We start from the raw sequence: 17,999 nt of genomic DNA on the forward strand, positions 1-17,999 counted from the left end.
TGCTAGGTTACGTTCGACAAAGCTGCGGGATTAAATGCAAAATAGATATACGTACCGATTTTGCTTGAACCGAGGAAATTTAGTAAAAATAACTATGATTATTATGAAGAGTAAATTAAGGGCTCGTGAGTTAGTACCAATTCACAATCTTAGTTTCCTACTTGAAGATGTGATTGCATCACTCAAATCACCGATTTCCACCGAAAACATGGAAATCTTAATGTTCTCATACCTTTCTAGTTTTAACTTTGATAACAACAACAACAACACCAACAACAACAGCATCGTCACCATCAGCAGTAACAGCCACAATAACAACGCTATTATTCTATTCATTGCAACTTAAAGGATGTGGAGTTATGAGAAAAGGGAAAAGGCGAAATCGAATATTGATGCGTGCATATTCGGTCGTATCATAACTATTGTAGGCTCCGAAGTAAATTACTCAAGTACGTTGTTTTCAAGGCTGCCGTTATAGAATTTTCTGATTGTTTTCATTTTTTTTTTCGTTATATTCTGCGCATATATGAATCTTGAACATATCTAGCATTTAAAGGTATTTATCCGGTCCATTCTTTTCATTTAAGGGTCGTTGTAGAATCTTTGCTTTTTTTTTACAGTGTTTGACATCGATGCCAGTGTCTCTCAGTTAAAATGCGTCGATGATCTATTTTAACAACATTGCATGATAATGATTTTGATCACAGTTCGACTTTGTTTCACTTTAATATTCTCCTGGGTTTTACTTCATAAAGAAGAATACATTAAAACCCAATGTCATTCTAGCAGCTGAAACATAGGAAATGTTACTCTTGTCATTACTTAGCTATTGATATGGCTACATAGCCATCCGTCTACTATTACTAAAAAAATCTTATCTATCTCTCTTTCTATCTATCTCTGTATCTATGTACCCCTTATCTATTTATCTATTTATTCATCTATACATTTACCGATCTTCAAATCTCTCTATCTATTTATCTCTTTCCGTCTATCTATCTGTCTATCTATCTATCTATCTATCTATCTATCTATCTATCTATCTATCTATCTAGAATATCTATCTGCTACCTATCTATCTATCTATCTATCTATCTACCTATCTATCTATATGTCTATCTATTTAATCTTCCTATATCTTTATATTTCTCTATCCTTCTCTTTCTCTCTTTTGAAATCTCGTTCCCTGTGTTCCCTGCCTGGTATTGTGACAGGAGAAAAGGAGGAAGCGCGCGTTGGGAGCGGCCGGGCGCTTGGGAGGAGGATCTCATTTCAGTACCTTGAATATTCATGAACAAGGGATGCGATCCGCTGGCGCCTTCCCTCCAAGGTCGGCCCGATGGGTTTGTTCCCTATGAAGATAAATCTTTCTATTCGAGGGTATAACTCTCTTCCATCAAGAATCATTAGCTCACTGTGAGACATGGTAATGCACACACAAGCAAAATATATGAATATATATAAACTCATTATCAAAACTACCACTACTACCACCACCGCCACTAACATCTTCATCATCATCTTCATCATCACCATCATCTTCATCATCATCATCATTATCATCAACATCATAATCATCATTAGCATCATCATCATAATCATCATCATTATCATCATCATCAAAGTTAGCATCATGTTTGTGGTTTGTGTTATCAAGGCAAATTTCAGCAATGGTAGCAGTGTTTGTGATTCCTTATATCAGCACAACAGCATAGCGCATGACCACGATGATGCTGAAGATAATGGCGTTAACACCTTGCGCCCTCACCCACTTACCTTCCATTCGTCTTATAATAAATTTTGAAATTATCATTACAGATGCTGCGCACGGTTCTTTATCTGCTGCTGATGGCGGCCGGCATCCGGCACGTCACCGGTCAGGACTCGGTCACGGACGAGGACGAAACCCTCCAGCAAGCCTTAGAACTGGCCAAGCAGTGCGAGGCTCAGTACGTCAATTTTACGTTCGAAGACGGCGACGAGCACTATCAGGGTAAGATATGAACTTTTGAGATATCCCTTCCAATATCTCTCTCTCTCCCTCCCCCTTCTCTCGTCCCTCCCCCTCTCTTTTGGTTTTTCTCGACGGACGTAACACTGACCATACGCTACAGCTGTGTGATACTGGTGCAGTTTTGTGTTTGTTTGTTTGTTTGTTTGTTTGTTTGTTTTTGTTGTCCCTTATCCCACGTTTCAACAAATAAACCATAAACATGGCCAAAAAAAAAAAATGAATGGATGAATTGCCGAATACAGCAATCAAGACAATTAAATATATGAAATATGGTGAAACTATACATAGAAGCATTGCTTGTGGATAGAATGTAGATTCCCAGATGCTGATTTGAGATGAGTTCTTACGTGAAATTAACAATCGAAAGCAATGTCAATTTATGAGGTAGGAAAGTACAGACGTAGAAGAATGAAAAAAAAAAAGAAGAGAAAAGAAAAGAATGACCGCAACACAAAACTTCTAGAGAGTGGCGTGATCACCCGAGCGAGGTACAAGGCAGATACAATGACGGAAATACAAAGTATGCACATACAAATCCCAGGAGGATAGAAGAGATCGCTGTAGGTATGAATTAAAAATACAAACAAACTAAAGTTGATACTATGTTGATGATATGTCGCCAAAACGGAAGAGGACACCGTTGATATATTGTATTATACGGGTGCTGTTGGTTATTCCGAAGGTTTCTTATTCCGAAGGTTCGTTAATCCGAAACATACAAATTCCCTATACCTAGAGATCGTTAATCCGAAAATGAAAAAGGGTTCGTTAATCCGAACAAGGTTCGCTATTCCGAAGGCTCGTTTATCCGAAAATGAAATAGAGTTCGTTATTCCGAAGGTTCGTTAATCCGAAAATGAAATAGGGTTCGATATTCCGAAGGTTCGTTGATCCGAAGTGAAATAGGGTCCGTAACGAACCTTCGGATTAACGAGCTTTGTTCCATTTTCGGATTAACGAACCTTCGGTATAACGAACCATATTTCATCTTCGGATTAATGAACCTTCGGAATAACAAACCTTATCACATTTTCGGATTAACGAACCTTCGGAATAACGAACCTTCGGACCAAAGAACCTTCGGAATAATGAACATTCGGAATAACGAACTGTAACCGTATCATATATCCCAAACGATCAGTCAATGTTTCTGTTTTATAGTTTGAACAAAACAAACATATCTATGCAAAGTGACTGAATGCAGAAATTGTAGTGTGAACAAAACCAACATACCTATACAAAGTGACTGAATGCAGAAATTATAGTAGAAATCATCAGTGAAGTTTTAGGAAAATCGGACAAATCGTTCAAAAGTTATGAAATTATTTTACTGATATGGTACCACAATCGCTTGAAAATCGGATTATAACAATGCGCAATGATATGCACAATGCGAATCGATACACAATGATATGAAAAAGAATGAGAATTTTCTTCCTTTTCGTTTTTATGAAACGTATACATTACTTTCACTTGTTCCTGACACATGTTGAGGGTAATATAATTCCCTCTGCGTTCTGATACGAAAATAGTTTGAATTTTCTTTGAATAACATTTTTATTCATTTATATTACTGTCCAACTGTGACATCACAAATTAATGCAAGCTTCTTGCACAGAGATTGCTGTACCGAAACTTTACAAATTCGTAAATTTGGAACAGATTGTCTGATTGTCCTCAAAATTTACTGATTAGTCTTACTAATATATCTGCATTTACTCAATTCAAATTTAATTTAGGTTTAATTTCTCCTTTAATAAATGAAAGTTCTTTTTTTTTCCGACGCGGAGAAAACCTAAGCATTACATTTCATTCGATTGATTCACTGGAATGATCTTAACAAGCGTAAAACTTTAGTATGTAGAATTGCACTATAAAAATAATACAAGGTTCTTTGAAGAGCCCTTTTTTCAACTGTTCTACTGCAGTTGCAACTCACTGATTGTAATACGATACCTAGGTCCTTCTCGCTTGTAATTGTGCGCTCGTTCGCTTTTTGCTTTTTTTTTTTTTTGCCTCTGTTTGTTAATTTATTTTCTTGGGCGTCGTTCGAAGCGACATCTTGATACTATCCGCTCCGGATCAGCTTTGAGGATGTTATCAATAACAACGACGGATATTGATGTGATCCAATTTCCAAGGTTATATATCACTGTGTTGCTTGCTTGTTTCTTTTTTTCTTTCATTTATTTCGGATGTCCTGAGATGTATGTCGGTGAATTGATTCGCGGTCTCTCGATCGAATGCCACCGAGCGCGCGATCGGCAGGCAGGGACGTGTGGGCTTTGGCGGGGATTCCGCCAAAAATCGTTCGCGGAGCATTCAGCGGTCAAATTTAATTTAGTGCCCAATTGACTCAGAATCTATTGACATTTTGGGTTCAGCGTCCCAGTGCTCGGCAAAGTAGACACAGTGTTGGCCTGCTGGGAGAATAAAAGGAGAAATATGCAGAGGTGTCTCTTTTTCCCCCTTTCTTTCCTCTGTCGTCCTTCTCGTCTGTTTGTTGTTACTGGTGGCGGTATTTCTTCTTTCGTTACTTCTCTTTAAAGGAGGATGGCACTATCAACAAGAACAACAACAAAAAGCATGCCGTATATAGACTGCATACATGCCAACCTGCAAAGGGGAAGGTAAATGGGAAAAAAGAGCAATGGAATGAAGCGGAATAGGATTTGGTGATTTAAATTGTTCTGTGTCTTGACGCCCACTGTCTCCATTTTCCTAAACGTCGGCAGGGACCAAAAATCAACATAACAATATCATAGAAGCATGCTTTTACATTTATTTTGTATGATCCTTTAATTCTTTTGTAAAAATTGTTTGATTTTTTTTTTTTTGCTTATATATTTATTCTTTTCAGATTTCTTCATTTCGGCATGCTCTAAGATCGTTTCTATGTGGAGGCGTGTCTGTTTGTGTGTGTGTGTGTGTGTGTGTGTGTGTGTGTGCAAAATACCCCACCCATTGAATTTTGTTCAATGAAGAATCTATAGGAAGGTCTATTTTCGTATCTTTACAGAGGCAGGGAGAGAACAAAAATAAATAGAAACAAAAATAGGGTAGGAAAGCTGAGAGAGAACATGTACTTGCTATCGCTCCCAATATGACTCAAGTATGAAACGTATGCCCTTTTAACTCACTTTGTCGGCCTTCCTCTGATGTTCGAAACCTTTTGAACCTCTCGTCGGTCGCTCACCAATCTGATATGGAGTATTGGTACCATTTTTTTTTATATTTTTTTAGAGAGAGAGATTGATTGCGCAGTATGTTCTGCATGTACACGAGACAATTCGCCTCAACAGGACTTGTACTCATGGTTGTTAATTCATTAATGTTTTTACTCTTATCGCACCCTCGGGCCGGAATGCAGTATGACTTTTATACAGCGGTCCTTCCGTAACATATTATTATCTTGTTAGGTTGTATGTTACGCCTTAAATTGTTTTCTTTTTTATGTTCGTTTTTGTGCAGTGTTTTGTTTTGTTTTGTTTGTTTGTTTGTTTGTTTGTTTGTTTGTTTGTTTGTTTGTGGCTTTCTGGATATTTTAAGAAGACTCATTGTGAAGGAGAAGTGGGGGGGGGGGGTGAATCGAATAAACTTTATTTCCTTGCTCCCCATCTCTATGTCTGTCTTTCTATCTCTATCTGTTTATATTTTTTCTCTCCATCTCTCGTTTTACATCTTTATATCTATTTTTCCTTTTTTTTGTGATTCATATTTATCTATCTATTCCCCCAACCAATTGTGAGACAGTTTGATTGTTTGAGTTCCATTTTTAGATCCCAATTTTTTAGTTTTTTAATTTTTTAATTTTTAGATCCCGAGTCATTTTCCATTATCGCAATAAGTATTTGTGGAGCCGAACAAATGGAATGCATGGATTCTTCCTTTAAATGGCCGAATGTCTCGCGTAATCACACTCCACTCGCCCGTTATTGGCCCGCACCAGGTTAGGTGGCGGTAGACATTGGTGGAGGTTCAGCAGAGAGAGGTTAATATTGCCATTAAACGTGTTAGATATTCGACCAAGCTCTCTACGAGTCAAGGACTTGGCAATAATCGGGATCGATAATTGGACCTGCAGCGCGATATAGCAGCCAACCGGAACATTTCTAATTACCTTTGCCCCCAACCCCCGCCCCTCCCCCTCCCTCTCTCTCTCTCTCTCACCCCCCCCCCCTTCTCTCTTCTCCCTCTTTCTCGTTTCGTTTCTCTTTCTTCACTTGGATCATGTTTGCCTATGCAAAGGGAATCGATGAGTTTCTGCAAACACATACTTATACATACACACACACACAGCTTTAGTTTTTTTCTTCATCCGCCCTACTCACCTGCAACCTCCACCCCCTCCCCCCCCCTCCCGAGTATGCATGGCATGAATCCACTGTCATCTTACCACTTTTCTCTTCGATTCTATCGCAGGAGGAGACCCCTCCCCCGCAAAAAAAAAAAGGCAGAGTATCCACACTGAATCTTAATTAGCATGTCATACATCTAACTTCTCATTCAGCGTACCTCAAAGGAAGTTGAACAGTGAGTTGTTGTTGTTTTTTTCAACATTTTAACTCCATGCATGCAATGTACAAATCTTTTATTGGGTGTGACAAAAATCATCATTACGACGAGAATTGGCTCTTGATTTAAGAGAGATATGAAGAGGGACTATTCTGCCCTACTTTGGCAAAAGGAAGCAAGTGACATGGAGTACAAATGCTACAAAAGAAGAAAATATGTTTTGGGGTAGGCCCTTTAACATGGAAATTTGTGAAGAGAAATAATGTCGGTATTCATGCAAGTCATATGGTGATGCATTTATGACAATTCAAAGAATTTTGATATTCCCTTAGAAACTCATTATTATGTAACTTGCTTCCTTTTGTCAAAGTATTATAGATTTGTAGCAGACATAAAAAACTGGCAAAAGGAAGCAAGTGACAATCATTTATGAGGTTGTAACTTGCTTCTTTTTTGCCAAAGTATTTTAGATTGTGAGCAAACATGAACAATCTGGCAAAAGGAAGCAAGTGACAATCATATGGTGGGAATGTTACTTGCTTCCTTTTGCCAAAGTCTTACAGATTTGTAGCAAACGTAAAAAAAACAAACAAACGGCAAAAGAAAGCAAGTGACAATCGTATCATTAGGACGTTACTTGCTTCCTTTTGCCAAAGTATTTTAATTTGTGTATAAATATAAATGATTTGGCAAAGGGAAGCAAGTGACAATCATATCACGAGGTTTAAGTTGCTTCCTTTTGCCAAATTGTTATGCAATTTTGTGCACTTGCTTCCTTTTCCTACCCGAATATCTCAGAAATGGGCCAAAATTGTAACTTTTCAATTTTTCAGTAAATAGAGCATGTCTCGAATAATTATGCAAAATCAATAAAAAAATCAATATCCATGAAAATGTCACTTTTTCTCTTTTGCTAAAGTAAGGCAGTACTGTTCTTCGTTATTTGTTTTAAGTATAATTCGTGTGCGTTTCTGTTTGTGTTTGCGTATTCGTCGTGTTTCGTTTATTCTTATGAGTGCGTCTGAATTGGGGTGATGTTCATTATTCTGGTTCAACCGAAAATTCTGAATTTATTCCGAAACACATAAAATCCGTATGCCTATAGATGCCCGGTAATTCGAAAATGAAATAAGGTTTGTTATTCAGAAGATTCGTTAGTCCAAATATAAAGAAGAAAAAAAGTTCGATATTTCGCACGTTCGTTCATCTGAAAATGGAACAAGGTTCTTAATTTGAAAACGAAAAGAAGGTGTGCACTAAACGAACATTCCAATTAACGCATCTTCGAAATTATGCTCGTTATTTTACTTTCCGAAGAACAAACCTTCGCAGTAGCGAAACTTCGGTATAATGAACTGTAACCCTGAATTGCAGTCCCATGGCAATGCGTGCAATCTCTTAGAAAGAGAACCTTAACATGCAATAACTTCGAACAAGGTGAACGGTAAAAAGTTTGTCAAAATCTGACGTTGAATAAGAAAGTCGTAGAACTTCACAGTCAAATATCTCTATACGAAGCAATAGTCTTGTGTAACAAACATACATTGTATACCATAAACGGTTTGACCTTGCATCAAAAAAAAAAAAATAAAAAATCGCACGCCCCAATTTTACGTCAGGACTCAAAATATGTGGGAAAAAAAGGTATAATATAACAGGCAGTCTTCGGTTGTGTGTATTTTCTGAAAGAGCAATTCTTCTACATAATTCTTAAGTTTCGGAGTAAAAAAGATTAGTGGGGAATCGGGTTCTTCTCTGCAGTTGTTTAACACTTTTTTAAAGAATAGTGTGATTAAGGCTTAGAGGCCCCCTTTTCCTTCTTAAAAAACCCTTTACTCACCCTCTAGTTTCAATTCCGATATCTTTTAAAAGGACACTTGCTACTGATTTGAGAGTTACAATTATTTATAGATAGAATGTGCTCATAGAGTGTGCAAAATGTCAACTGAATCTAATAATTCCTTCATTGCTTTTTTAGTTGTACATACTACTTTTTTGCGTATACATCACACAGGGCACAGCTTGGTGAGATTAAGTGCTTGAATAGATCTTAACTTTCAAAGCCTCTTTTCTCACATAACACTGTTTCGGAGTTTGTACTTTCTTTCCATTATTTGCATAGGTTAGGAAAGTCCATGTGTGTTGAGTTATACATCATTTAAGACTTAGATTCTGCTCTTTCAGAATTCGCCCTTTTAAATAACCAAACAAATATCCATGTCTGGTGACTTTTTTTCCTGGTTTTGTGACGTAGGTTCACATAATTATAGAACATAAGAAGATTATATCACGGCCTCACTATAGTTTTCCCATTGCATTTACCAATATGATGTATTTCTGCGATATTTTTGTTCACAGAGAAATTTTATTTCCCTTTCATTTCATCATATCTCCATTTCATTTGAGATGCACCTACTATTGCGAACAAGGTCACTCTTCGAAGAAAACATGTAACATTCAGAATTCCATGACTATCTCGTGTCATGTCCAACATTTTCCCCCCTTATTATAGTATGTACCCTTATCGATTCCGTTGTTACCGATGTTACATTTTAATCGAGGTCAAATAAAACGTGATGTTAAATTGAGCACGTCAGGTAGTACTCGCACGGAATACACTGCGCAACACATTAAATATTTTGTTCACTTCTATCGCATTCTCCCTTCCTCCCTCTCCTCCCCCCCATATCTATTCCATCTCTTCTTATCTCTCCCCCTACAGCAGGCCCACGTGTTGACCTTGTCTTTGATTTGAATTAATTCACTGAATGTGATGCATCGATCACTTAAATGCTGTCACGCCCGTCATAAACTCTCGTCTTCATCAATACAGAAAAAAAAAAAACCGCGTTAGGGGGTGAGCCGTTTCAGGAGGGAGAATAATTCGTCAAACAGGTGGCAGCTGGAGTAAAACACGTAAACATATAAACACGTAATTCAGTGATTTCATTTATATGTTTCCATATACTCAATTCCTTTTGAGGGGACCCTTATGGAAACCAGCTCTGCTGATCAAATTGTTTCACGCATACGATGTGGAAATAAATTCAGTTAAATCCAATTCAATTCAATTCAATTCAATGTTTTGCAAACTTTATTGTAATTGTAATGTTGATTCATGCACTCAATTTCTGTAAAAAAAAAAAAAGAAAGTATTTTCCTGTTGGAAATTGGGGAAAAATTAAATGAAGTAATGAATACGATAAGACTGCTGGGGCAGTATAATGATATACATAAATCCCAAGTGAGTTGATACATGCACTGAAATAAATGAGTTTTGAAAATGAAAAATATCATTATGTGAGGATAATCTAGGAATTCATTATCACGTTGACCATGACGTAAATAAAACATCAAACGAGAAAGACAAAAACAGATGATACAGAAATGACATCTTTTGGTGAAATCAGCGAATACCGAAATCAACATCAAGCTCTTGTTATAATTAATCCTTTGTGTCCTACACGTATTATAAATCCAGCATAATGAGTGAGTTTCCGTAAGCGATAGGTTTATGTGGCATGGCGCAATTTTGAAATACTTTTGGATCAAACAAGCCTATACACCTTCTATAACTAAAACAACCGGACATTGGACCATGATAAGTTACATTGAGTCTATGCATTTATGATATCATGATAATGATAATCTAAAAGAAATGTGCTTCATTTGTGAGCAAGATTACAAATAAAATTGTTTTTACGGAAACAAAATAGGGTATGTATGCGCGCATATCAACCGCTAATGGTTGATCGAACTTTCACGTAATGACCTCCAAGCTCCAAAAACCTTTTAGTACATGGGGCCTGCTCCGACAAAGAGGAATGACGAAAGGAAACACACACACACACAAAAAAACAACAACAGCAACAACAACTCACGTGACGGTATCATTAAAGGGATGGTGTAGTATTGGTTGAGGTGAGGATTCGGCCTTTAACCATTTTGCGAGCTATTTAGAAAGCACTTTTAAGAGCGTACGATTCTAAGTGGAGTTGAAAGTCATTTGATGAAGATCGGTTTTGAAATGACTGAGATATCCAAAAGTAAGGTAATAGCAGAGGGATCTTAATAAAAGCCGTGCCCTGTAGAATTTTATTAGGATCGGGTTTTCATTTGTTTGTTTAGTATTTCAGCCATTTCAAGACCAATTTCCAACAAATAAACTGTGAATTCCTCTGAGAATTACATGTTCTTCCACATTTCATAAGAGGTTTCTCGTTATACCACATACACACTTACACCATCACCATCACCACCACCGCCACCACAAAGTTGGAAACCAGCAGCCCCATCTATACCAAAACTCTACCATCCCTTTAACCCTATAAAGCCCAAGCTATTTTGACCCTTCCCAGGCCCAAGGGGGGGGGGGCACATTGTGCCCCCCCCCTATATAACTTTGTTATTGTTTAATGTTTCATCGTCATATTTGGCACATGGGTAGAGCAACTCATACTCTACATGACCGCATACTTGAATTTTTTCAAGGTCACCCATAGTGGGCGCCATTCACCAAAATATAAAGAAATACATAGGAAATATGCTAAAAACATGATTTTTCTGTATAATTTCTTTATCCCCAGTTTATATGTCTGATCATGGACCAATATTTTTCATATTTGCCACAAATGATGTGTAAGTCAAAGCTCATTTTTTGTTACGGTTGAAATTTCTCAAGGTCACCACATGGGGGCGCTATTCATAACAAAATAAAGAAATACATTATGAGATCCGTGATGTGTTGTTCGGGATAGGTACATGCATAGTTATCATATTTCATATTCCCATAATATTGGAATTTTAAGTTTGCAGATTGATAATGTGATAAACAAATGGTATTAGAGGTATAATGTGGGTGAATGAATCAAAATGACACAAAATAGAACAGCAATCTTTGGAAAATACTGTTATTTTCAAGTATCTCTATTATGTCTATTGTTTTATGCCGTTGTCATAGAAAAACAAAGGAAATAATAGGAAAAACATTTCAGGGCCATAATTACTTCACGTTTTGCTTCTTCAGCAAATTTCAGCCAAGAAATGCCTATTTCATACATTATAATATTGTTAATTGGAATTGGAACAGAAAAATACGCAAAATCTGAATGACATGGTTGTCAGTTTATGGTTGCCATGGCAACCAGCAATATCAAATATAGCTAAATTATAAAATGTTCGGAATAAGATTCTAGGAAAAGTCACCAAATTTGGTTAAGATTGGATTAAGGGTGAAGGAGTGGCGAATGAAAATCTGGTAGGGGGGGGGGGCACAATGTGCCCCCCCCCTTGGGCTTTATAGGGTTAAGTATCTATGACAAAAATACAATTATCCTGTTTGAAATTAACGCATCCTACCCCTGTTGAAAAATATATTTACAGTTATTTCTTAATTCAGAGTATACCATGATCACCCACGAACACATGCTCACGCAGAGACAACACCAAACACACTACTGGGAACTGATATTATGAGGAAAAGGCTGTGTCATTGAATGTATGTATGGCAATACAATAATTATGAAATTTGGCATTTGACATTGAATTATCGACAGAGTAAAGTATTTTGATTAATATTACTAGAAAAAGCACACACACATGCACACAAACCATCATACACACATGTATCGATACGATGATCACTCCTTACCATCATGATGAAAAAAAAAAATGTTTATGTCCGGTTATAGAGCAAAAAAAAAAAAAGAATTCCTTCTATGAAAAACAACATTTCAACAATGCTATTATCTTCATGGTTTAAAGCAAACACTTGATCTTTCAAAGATATTCATATGAATTATGTGTAAATTAAAAATACAAAAAAAAAAAAACTTATGCAACGCGGTGCTTTCGAATCGAAAAAATAGAATCGTTATTGAGCATTATACGGGGGCAGAAAACAATAACCATATCTGTTCGCTCTTTGGTTAACTATCCTCGCTGCAGTCCACACACCGACTCATTTGGCGATAGTCCGGGCTGACATTTAACTAACAGCTCCCCGTACTCCCGGGGGAGGCAATACCGTGACACACTGTCAGTCGTCTTGGTACGTGACTGAAATGCAGTTTCTTGTGTTGCCAGACTTTGTTTATGATTCTTGGAGGGTGCCGCCCGGCAAAGAGAGAGAGAGAGAGAAAAAAAAAAGAAGAAGAAGAAGAAAAAAGATAAGCCTGATTATTTCAGTCATCTTTCCGACACCATCTCCTCTTGTGATTTATCCATCCTTGCTTTTACTGTAATACTCATTTCGTTGTTTCTTTTTTTTCTATCTGCCCTATCTTTCTCTCCCTCCGTTCCCCTCTCTTCTTCTGCTCTTTTCCATTCTATTGTCGATTTTTTTTTTCTTCCTTTGCGTCATGTCCTGTGAGTATTTGACTTCATTTGAGTTGTCCTGGTTTCTGCAATTCGTTTCTTTTCTGTTCACAAAAGAATTCTTCTTCTTTTTACATCATTGTTATATGTTGTTCATTTCTTTTTTTTTTCTTTATCTACTTCAGAGTACTTTTTTTTTTCTCGATTTCTTTTCTAAAAACGATTCGCCATAGTTAAAGAAACATTGCCTGGAGTAATGTTCTTCTGCTATAATTCCAGACAACCTTTCGTTAATTCATCTCGTCCACCTTCATCCATCGTTCTCGTTCCAAGTTCAACTAGACGCCCTACATCTTCGAAATGTTGCTAGTCGGCGTCTTGACACGTGTTAGAGACAAGAGCATGTATCCACGCGATCTTTCATCGAAGGCGTATCTGAAAACAACACTTTCTTCCGGTGTTCATTTCGATTCTTTTTTTTTCCCTTCTTCTTCTTCTTCTTCATTCCGGTTCATCGCCGAAGACAGAGCTAAGAGGGCAGTTAGTGTCAATACAGCTTTAGGGAAGGAAAGCAAAACACATACCAAAGCACCAACAAAAAAAGGGTAAAAATCGGAAAAAGCAGTGGCCTCAAATTGATTGGCTTGAAACACTGGCGTGCTTTATTGATCGGGCATATTATAGTAAACCTGACCATTACGCGCAAAGTGAACTCATCCCGAGTGATAGATCGTCGAGGATTGGAAATATCTGTAGTACTGCTGCCTTGATTTGTCCCTTCCGACGTGGTTTGCGCGCGACCATCACCTATTAATGGCGGATTAATCGTCAATGACACATTCGGCTATCAAATCACTCGGGGAGCGCAATGGCTCAAGCGTGCGTCCCGCCAATATCACGATTTGTAGACAACTTCCCACATTCGTTTAATTAACAAGGTCGTTCTTGTCGTTTTTATTTTCTCTTTCATTGTGAGAATTTATTACATGCCTATTTACACATTAAGATAGATGGCGATGGGGGACTGAGCAAATTCAATTCTGTTCTTTTTTCCTTCTTTTTTATGCTTTCCTTGGTTTAACGCTGATTCATTTGCCAAGGAGACATTATTATCCGCATTTCACTTGATCGATCACCTTCACCTGGTCTCAATAAAAGTCCCAGTAAACACGCCGCAATTAAACTCCCGTGCTAAACTGCGGAACTTTCCCGCTCATCACTTATCGAGTCTCGACTGAAGGCTCAAAAGAAGTGCAGGGAAAGGAGAACGAGCGGGACAAAAACATGTATAGAGGGCCCACCATAACGAAAACAAAACAAACTACATAAAACTAGTGCGCCGCCGACGACGAAGTAGCGTTTCCTCTTTAACACAGATTACGAGTGCTACTCTACCGCCCTCAGTGACGCCAAATTCATCAGTCTCGAGTACGTAGTGTGTCAGCGCCGGTCGTACGTTTTATCATGTGAAAAAGGTGCCACGATTATACGCGTCGCCTTTCCAACGAGGCGCAGGCAGTTAAAGCAGAAAACAGAATCATTATAAAAGAACATACTGTAGGAATACATTACTGCTTGCAACCCAAAGGTTAATAGGTTACTGTTCCTGCATATGTCCCAAGCGCCCGTTAGGTGTGTATGTGTGTGTCGGGACGGGAGGGGGGGGGGGGGGGATAAGATGTGTGTATGTGTATTCTACATTATGTGTCCGCTTTTGAGTTCAAGCGTTTGCCTGTAACAAGTTAGGATACCTTTTAGAGCAATATTCTTTTCATGCAATGTATAAAAATCTATGAATATTGACAAAACATCGCTGGCGGGAGTCGACCACGCTTCCTGATCCGGTCGAGTGATTGTTTTTCAATAAATTGTCACTTCTTCGGAATTTCCGTCATATCAAAAAAAAAAAAAAAATCTACTGCTCAAGTTAGAATAAGAAAACAAAGTCTAGAAGTAACAGACACGTGTGATAATGTTGTATCCGTAACTTATAACTCAAAGAACATCATAATATTTCGTTTGATACAGCCCAGAATTGAATAATTGAGTGCATCCATCTGTTCTTTTAGTGTCAAAAATCTTATGAAAAATAACAATAATGAGAAAATACACAGGAAACGAAAATGTGTGCACTGTAGAGCAAAAAAAATAAATAAATACTTGTAAGGTCACTGTTATACAAGTTCGCTCCTTAATAATCATGACGATCACATGATCACAAAATCACCACATGACATGTCAAAGAAACGGAATGGTTATGAAAAAAACAAAGGGCAACACGACGGTAAAGCATTGAGCAAACTTGGAGGGAAAAAAAAAAGAGGATAAAAGTAAAAGTAGGGTTGGAACAAAAAAAAAAAAAAGACAGCACCTAGAGCGAGACATCATAAGACCACTGTTATGATGCCGACGAGGTTTAGCTTCACAGCAGTTGTGCCATACATCATTGCCATGTTTACATCATCGGTTTATGACATGCAAATAACGTGAATGACGTAAGCTGTGGCTCAGCGCGGGTGACGAAGATAAAATAAGCGATGATTGTCATGAAAAGGTTACCCCCTAAAGACCCGTCTATATCATTAACTTCACATATGATTGAGCACCATTAAACAATCAATTCCCCTCAGCTGAGTTAAATAAAAAAATGAGTTATTACAAACATGACAAAGATTCAGTGTTTTCGAAATGGATGAAACAGTCGCGTTTTTGTTTTGTTTTGTTTTGTTGCTTACTTGTTTTGTGTGGTTTGTTTTTGTCTTGTTGTTGTTGTTGTTGATTTTACAATTATTGGAAGGCGATCAGGGTCGGTATTTAAATTAATGGAATCTTCCCCGGAGTATTTTTTCCCGCTACCGCTCACTCGTTATATTCGCTGATCAGAGGTACGCATATACCAGATATTTGTAGTTAACACACAGTCACAGACACACACAACCACACACGCACTCACGCACACCCACACACACGCACACACACACACACACAAACAAACACGCACACTGTTGAATCAGTATTTTGTGTCTACTTGTTTTTGATACAATGTTGTACTTACAAATCGTCATGTATTTACGCGCTGCCTCCGATACACCGTAATTCGTCTTAAGGTTTTAATGCATGTTACATCCTATTTGCTTATACGATGGAGCTACTAATAGCACCATGCTTATACCCAGTGACTTAAATCTATTTCGCCTGTTTTCTTGTTCTTTATTTTCAGTTCTTCTCGGTATTGTGTTCACCAAAATACGTTTGTTGCACGTCAAAAGCATCAGACTTTTATAACTTGGGGGGGGGGGGGGAAGAAATAAAAAATGTCTTCTTCATATTTGGGTGGGTGTCTATTTGCTTTGTTAAATATTAACAACATTAATGGAAAACATTTGTAAATTGATGCGACATATGCAGAGGGTCCCACAGTACTTTGTCTCCTTCACTCTCTATCTCACTCCCACTTTTTTTCTCCTACTTTCTCTCTATCTGACACGAATATGTGTACAGAAGAAAGCTAATAATAGATTTGATAGCTAAATTGATGGATGTTAAATGAGCATGATGGAACGAGAGATGCCTTCCTCTCATTGGAAAACTTATGTGTGCGTGTTTCCCTTTTTTTTTTACCTGCTGCCATTTTTGGTTTTGTTTTGCTGTCTTTACTTCTGTTTTCCGCATTTGGGTTGCGCTATTACGTAATCCAGATGACGTTCACAAAGTCGGAGATTATACAGGAAAAAAAGAAATGCGCATAACGCCGAATTTGGCTGCTTGAAATGAAAAAAAAAAATGAATGAATGAATGAATGAATGAATGAATGAATGAATGAATGAATGACTGAATGAATGAATGAATTAATTAATTAATCAATTAATTAACTAATTAATCAATTAATTACTTAAAGAATGAATGAATGAATAAATAAATAGATTAATGAAAACAATGAATGAATGAATGAATGAATGATTTTAACGTTTACGCTTATCTAACTTTTAATTCATTTAAAAAAATTATTATTTTCCGTGTATGGAAGTAAATTATATATCAATTTAAAGCGTATCATCTACCAAATTCAAATCTGCAACCCCGCAAAAAAGTTATGTATTTTTTTCTTTTTTTTACATGTGATGGCTTTAGTGTTGACGCATTATATTTTTACTTGAAACTGTCCTGAAACAATCAATATGTTACTAAACTCCATGTCAAGCAATTATCCTTCACTTTGGATCTGTTGCAGACTTTGGGCGACACAGTTGACGGAAAACATCTATTCTTGACCACGCCCATCAAAAGCCAGTGAAGAATGTGACTATCGCTTTCTAGCTGTTTTCATGTGTTTTTTTTTTCTCCCTCTCTGTGTCCTCCTCTCTACCAAGAAATCAATGACTTATCGTTTTTTAATTACACATGATTATTGTATTGATTTTATTAGTCACTTACCAATTCACGATTTCAAACTCTTTAGCGCATTCGTGCATAGTAAGAACTTGTATTTTGGTAGGTAAACCATTCGTTTCAATGAACGTTCTTTTACCGATTTTCGTTTTTAATACGCAGTCTCAATGTTGGTAATATAATTCTAATGTTGCATTAATTCTGGAATTCAGGTTTTATGAACATCTGTCAGCAAAAATGGTAATTATTAATTATTATACTTATATCACGGTTCTTAAGCGTATTGGTAATCTTTCATTTCTTAAAAACATGTATTATCAACTACTCCTGATTTTCAGTATTCCTTCCTTGACCTTCAGAAACTGGCATTGACATTTAACGTCGATTTGAAGTGAATTTTCCAATACCTATATGTCTTATTTGGGTTGCAAATGTGTAACTCTTAGTCAACTTCACAGTGAATATCTGCGAAATTATGTGCTCAACTAGAGTTCTGTTCCCATGAACCCCTATTTAAAGCAATGAACCCTGTCGTGACTGCCGGGACGTATTGATTACAATCAGCATGCGCGTTGGTAACAGTGATACATGCTTAGATAAGCACATTCTCTTTTCCATGACAAATTGCACACGTTGAATGCCTTGAAGATGGCTTGACTGCATGTGATAGCGTCCTGCTTTAGATAGACTGAAACGTGTACCCCTCGAAGGTGATCAAATATACGCAAGACACATCCATTTGAAAGTCGTAATCATTATAGCTGAG

The 17,999-nt window shown here is 37.3% G+C and overlaps 1 protein-coding gene across 1 annotated transcript in view; it reads left to right on the forward strand.

The window, feature by feature from the left end:
- The first annotated feature begins 1,848 nt into the window (after positions 1-1,848).
- LOC140243538 (corticotropin-releasing factor receptor 2-like) overlaps positions 1,849-17,999 on the forward strand; it is a 46,893-nt gene continuing 30,742 nt past the window's right edge. Inside the window, exon 1 of the mRNA XM_072323208.1 lies at positions 1,849-1,993. Within this exon, the coding sequence (XP_072179309.1) occupies positions 1,849-1,993 (145 nt within the window). The remainder of the gene's footprint in view (positions 1,994-17,999) is intronic.

The sequence above is a fragment of the Diadema setosum genome, chromosome 20, assembly GCF_964275005.1.
Source record: "Diadema setosum chromosome 20, eeDiaSeto1, whole genome shotgun sequence".
NCBI classification, from domain to species: domain Eukaryota; kingdom Metazoa; phylum Echinodermata; class Echinoidea; order Diadematoida; family Diadematidae; genus Diadema; species Diadema setosum.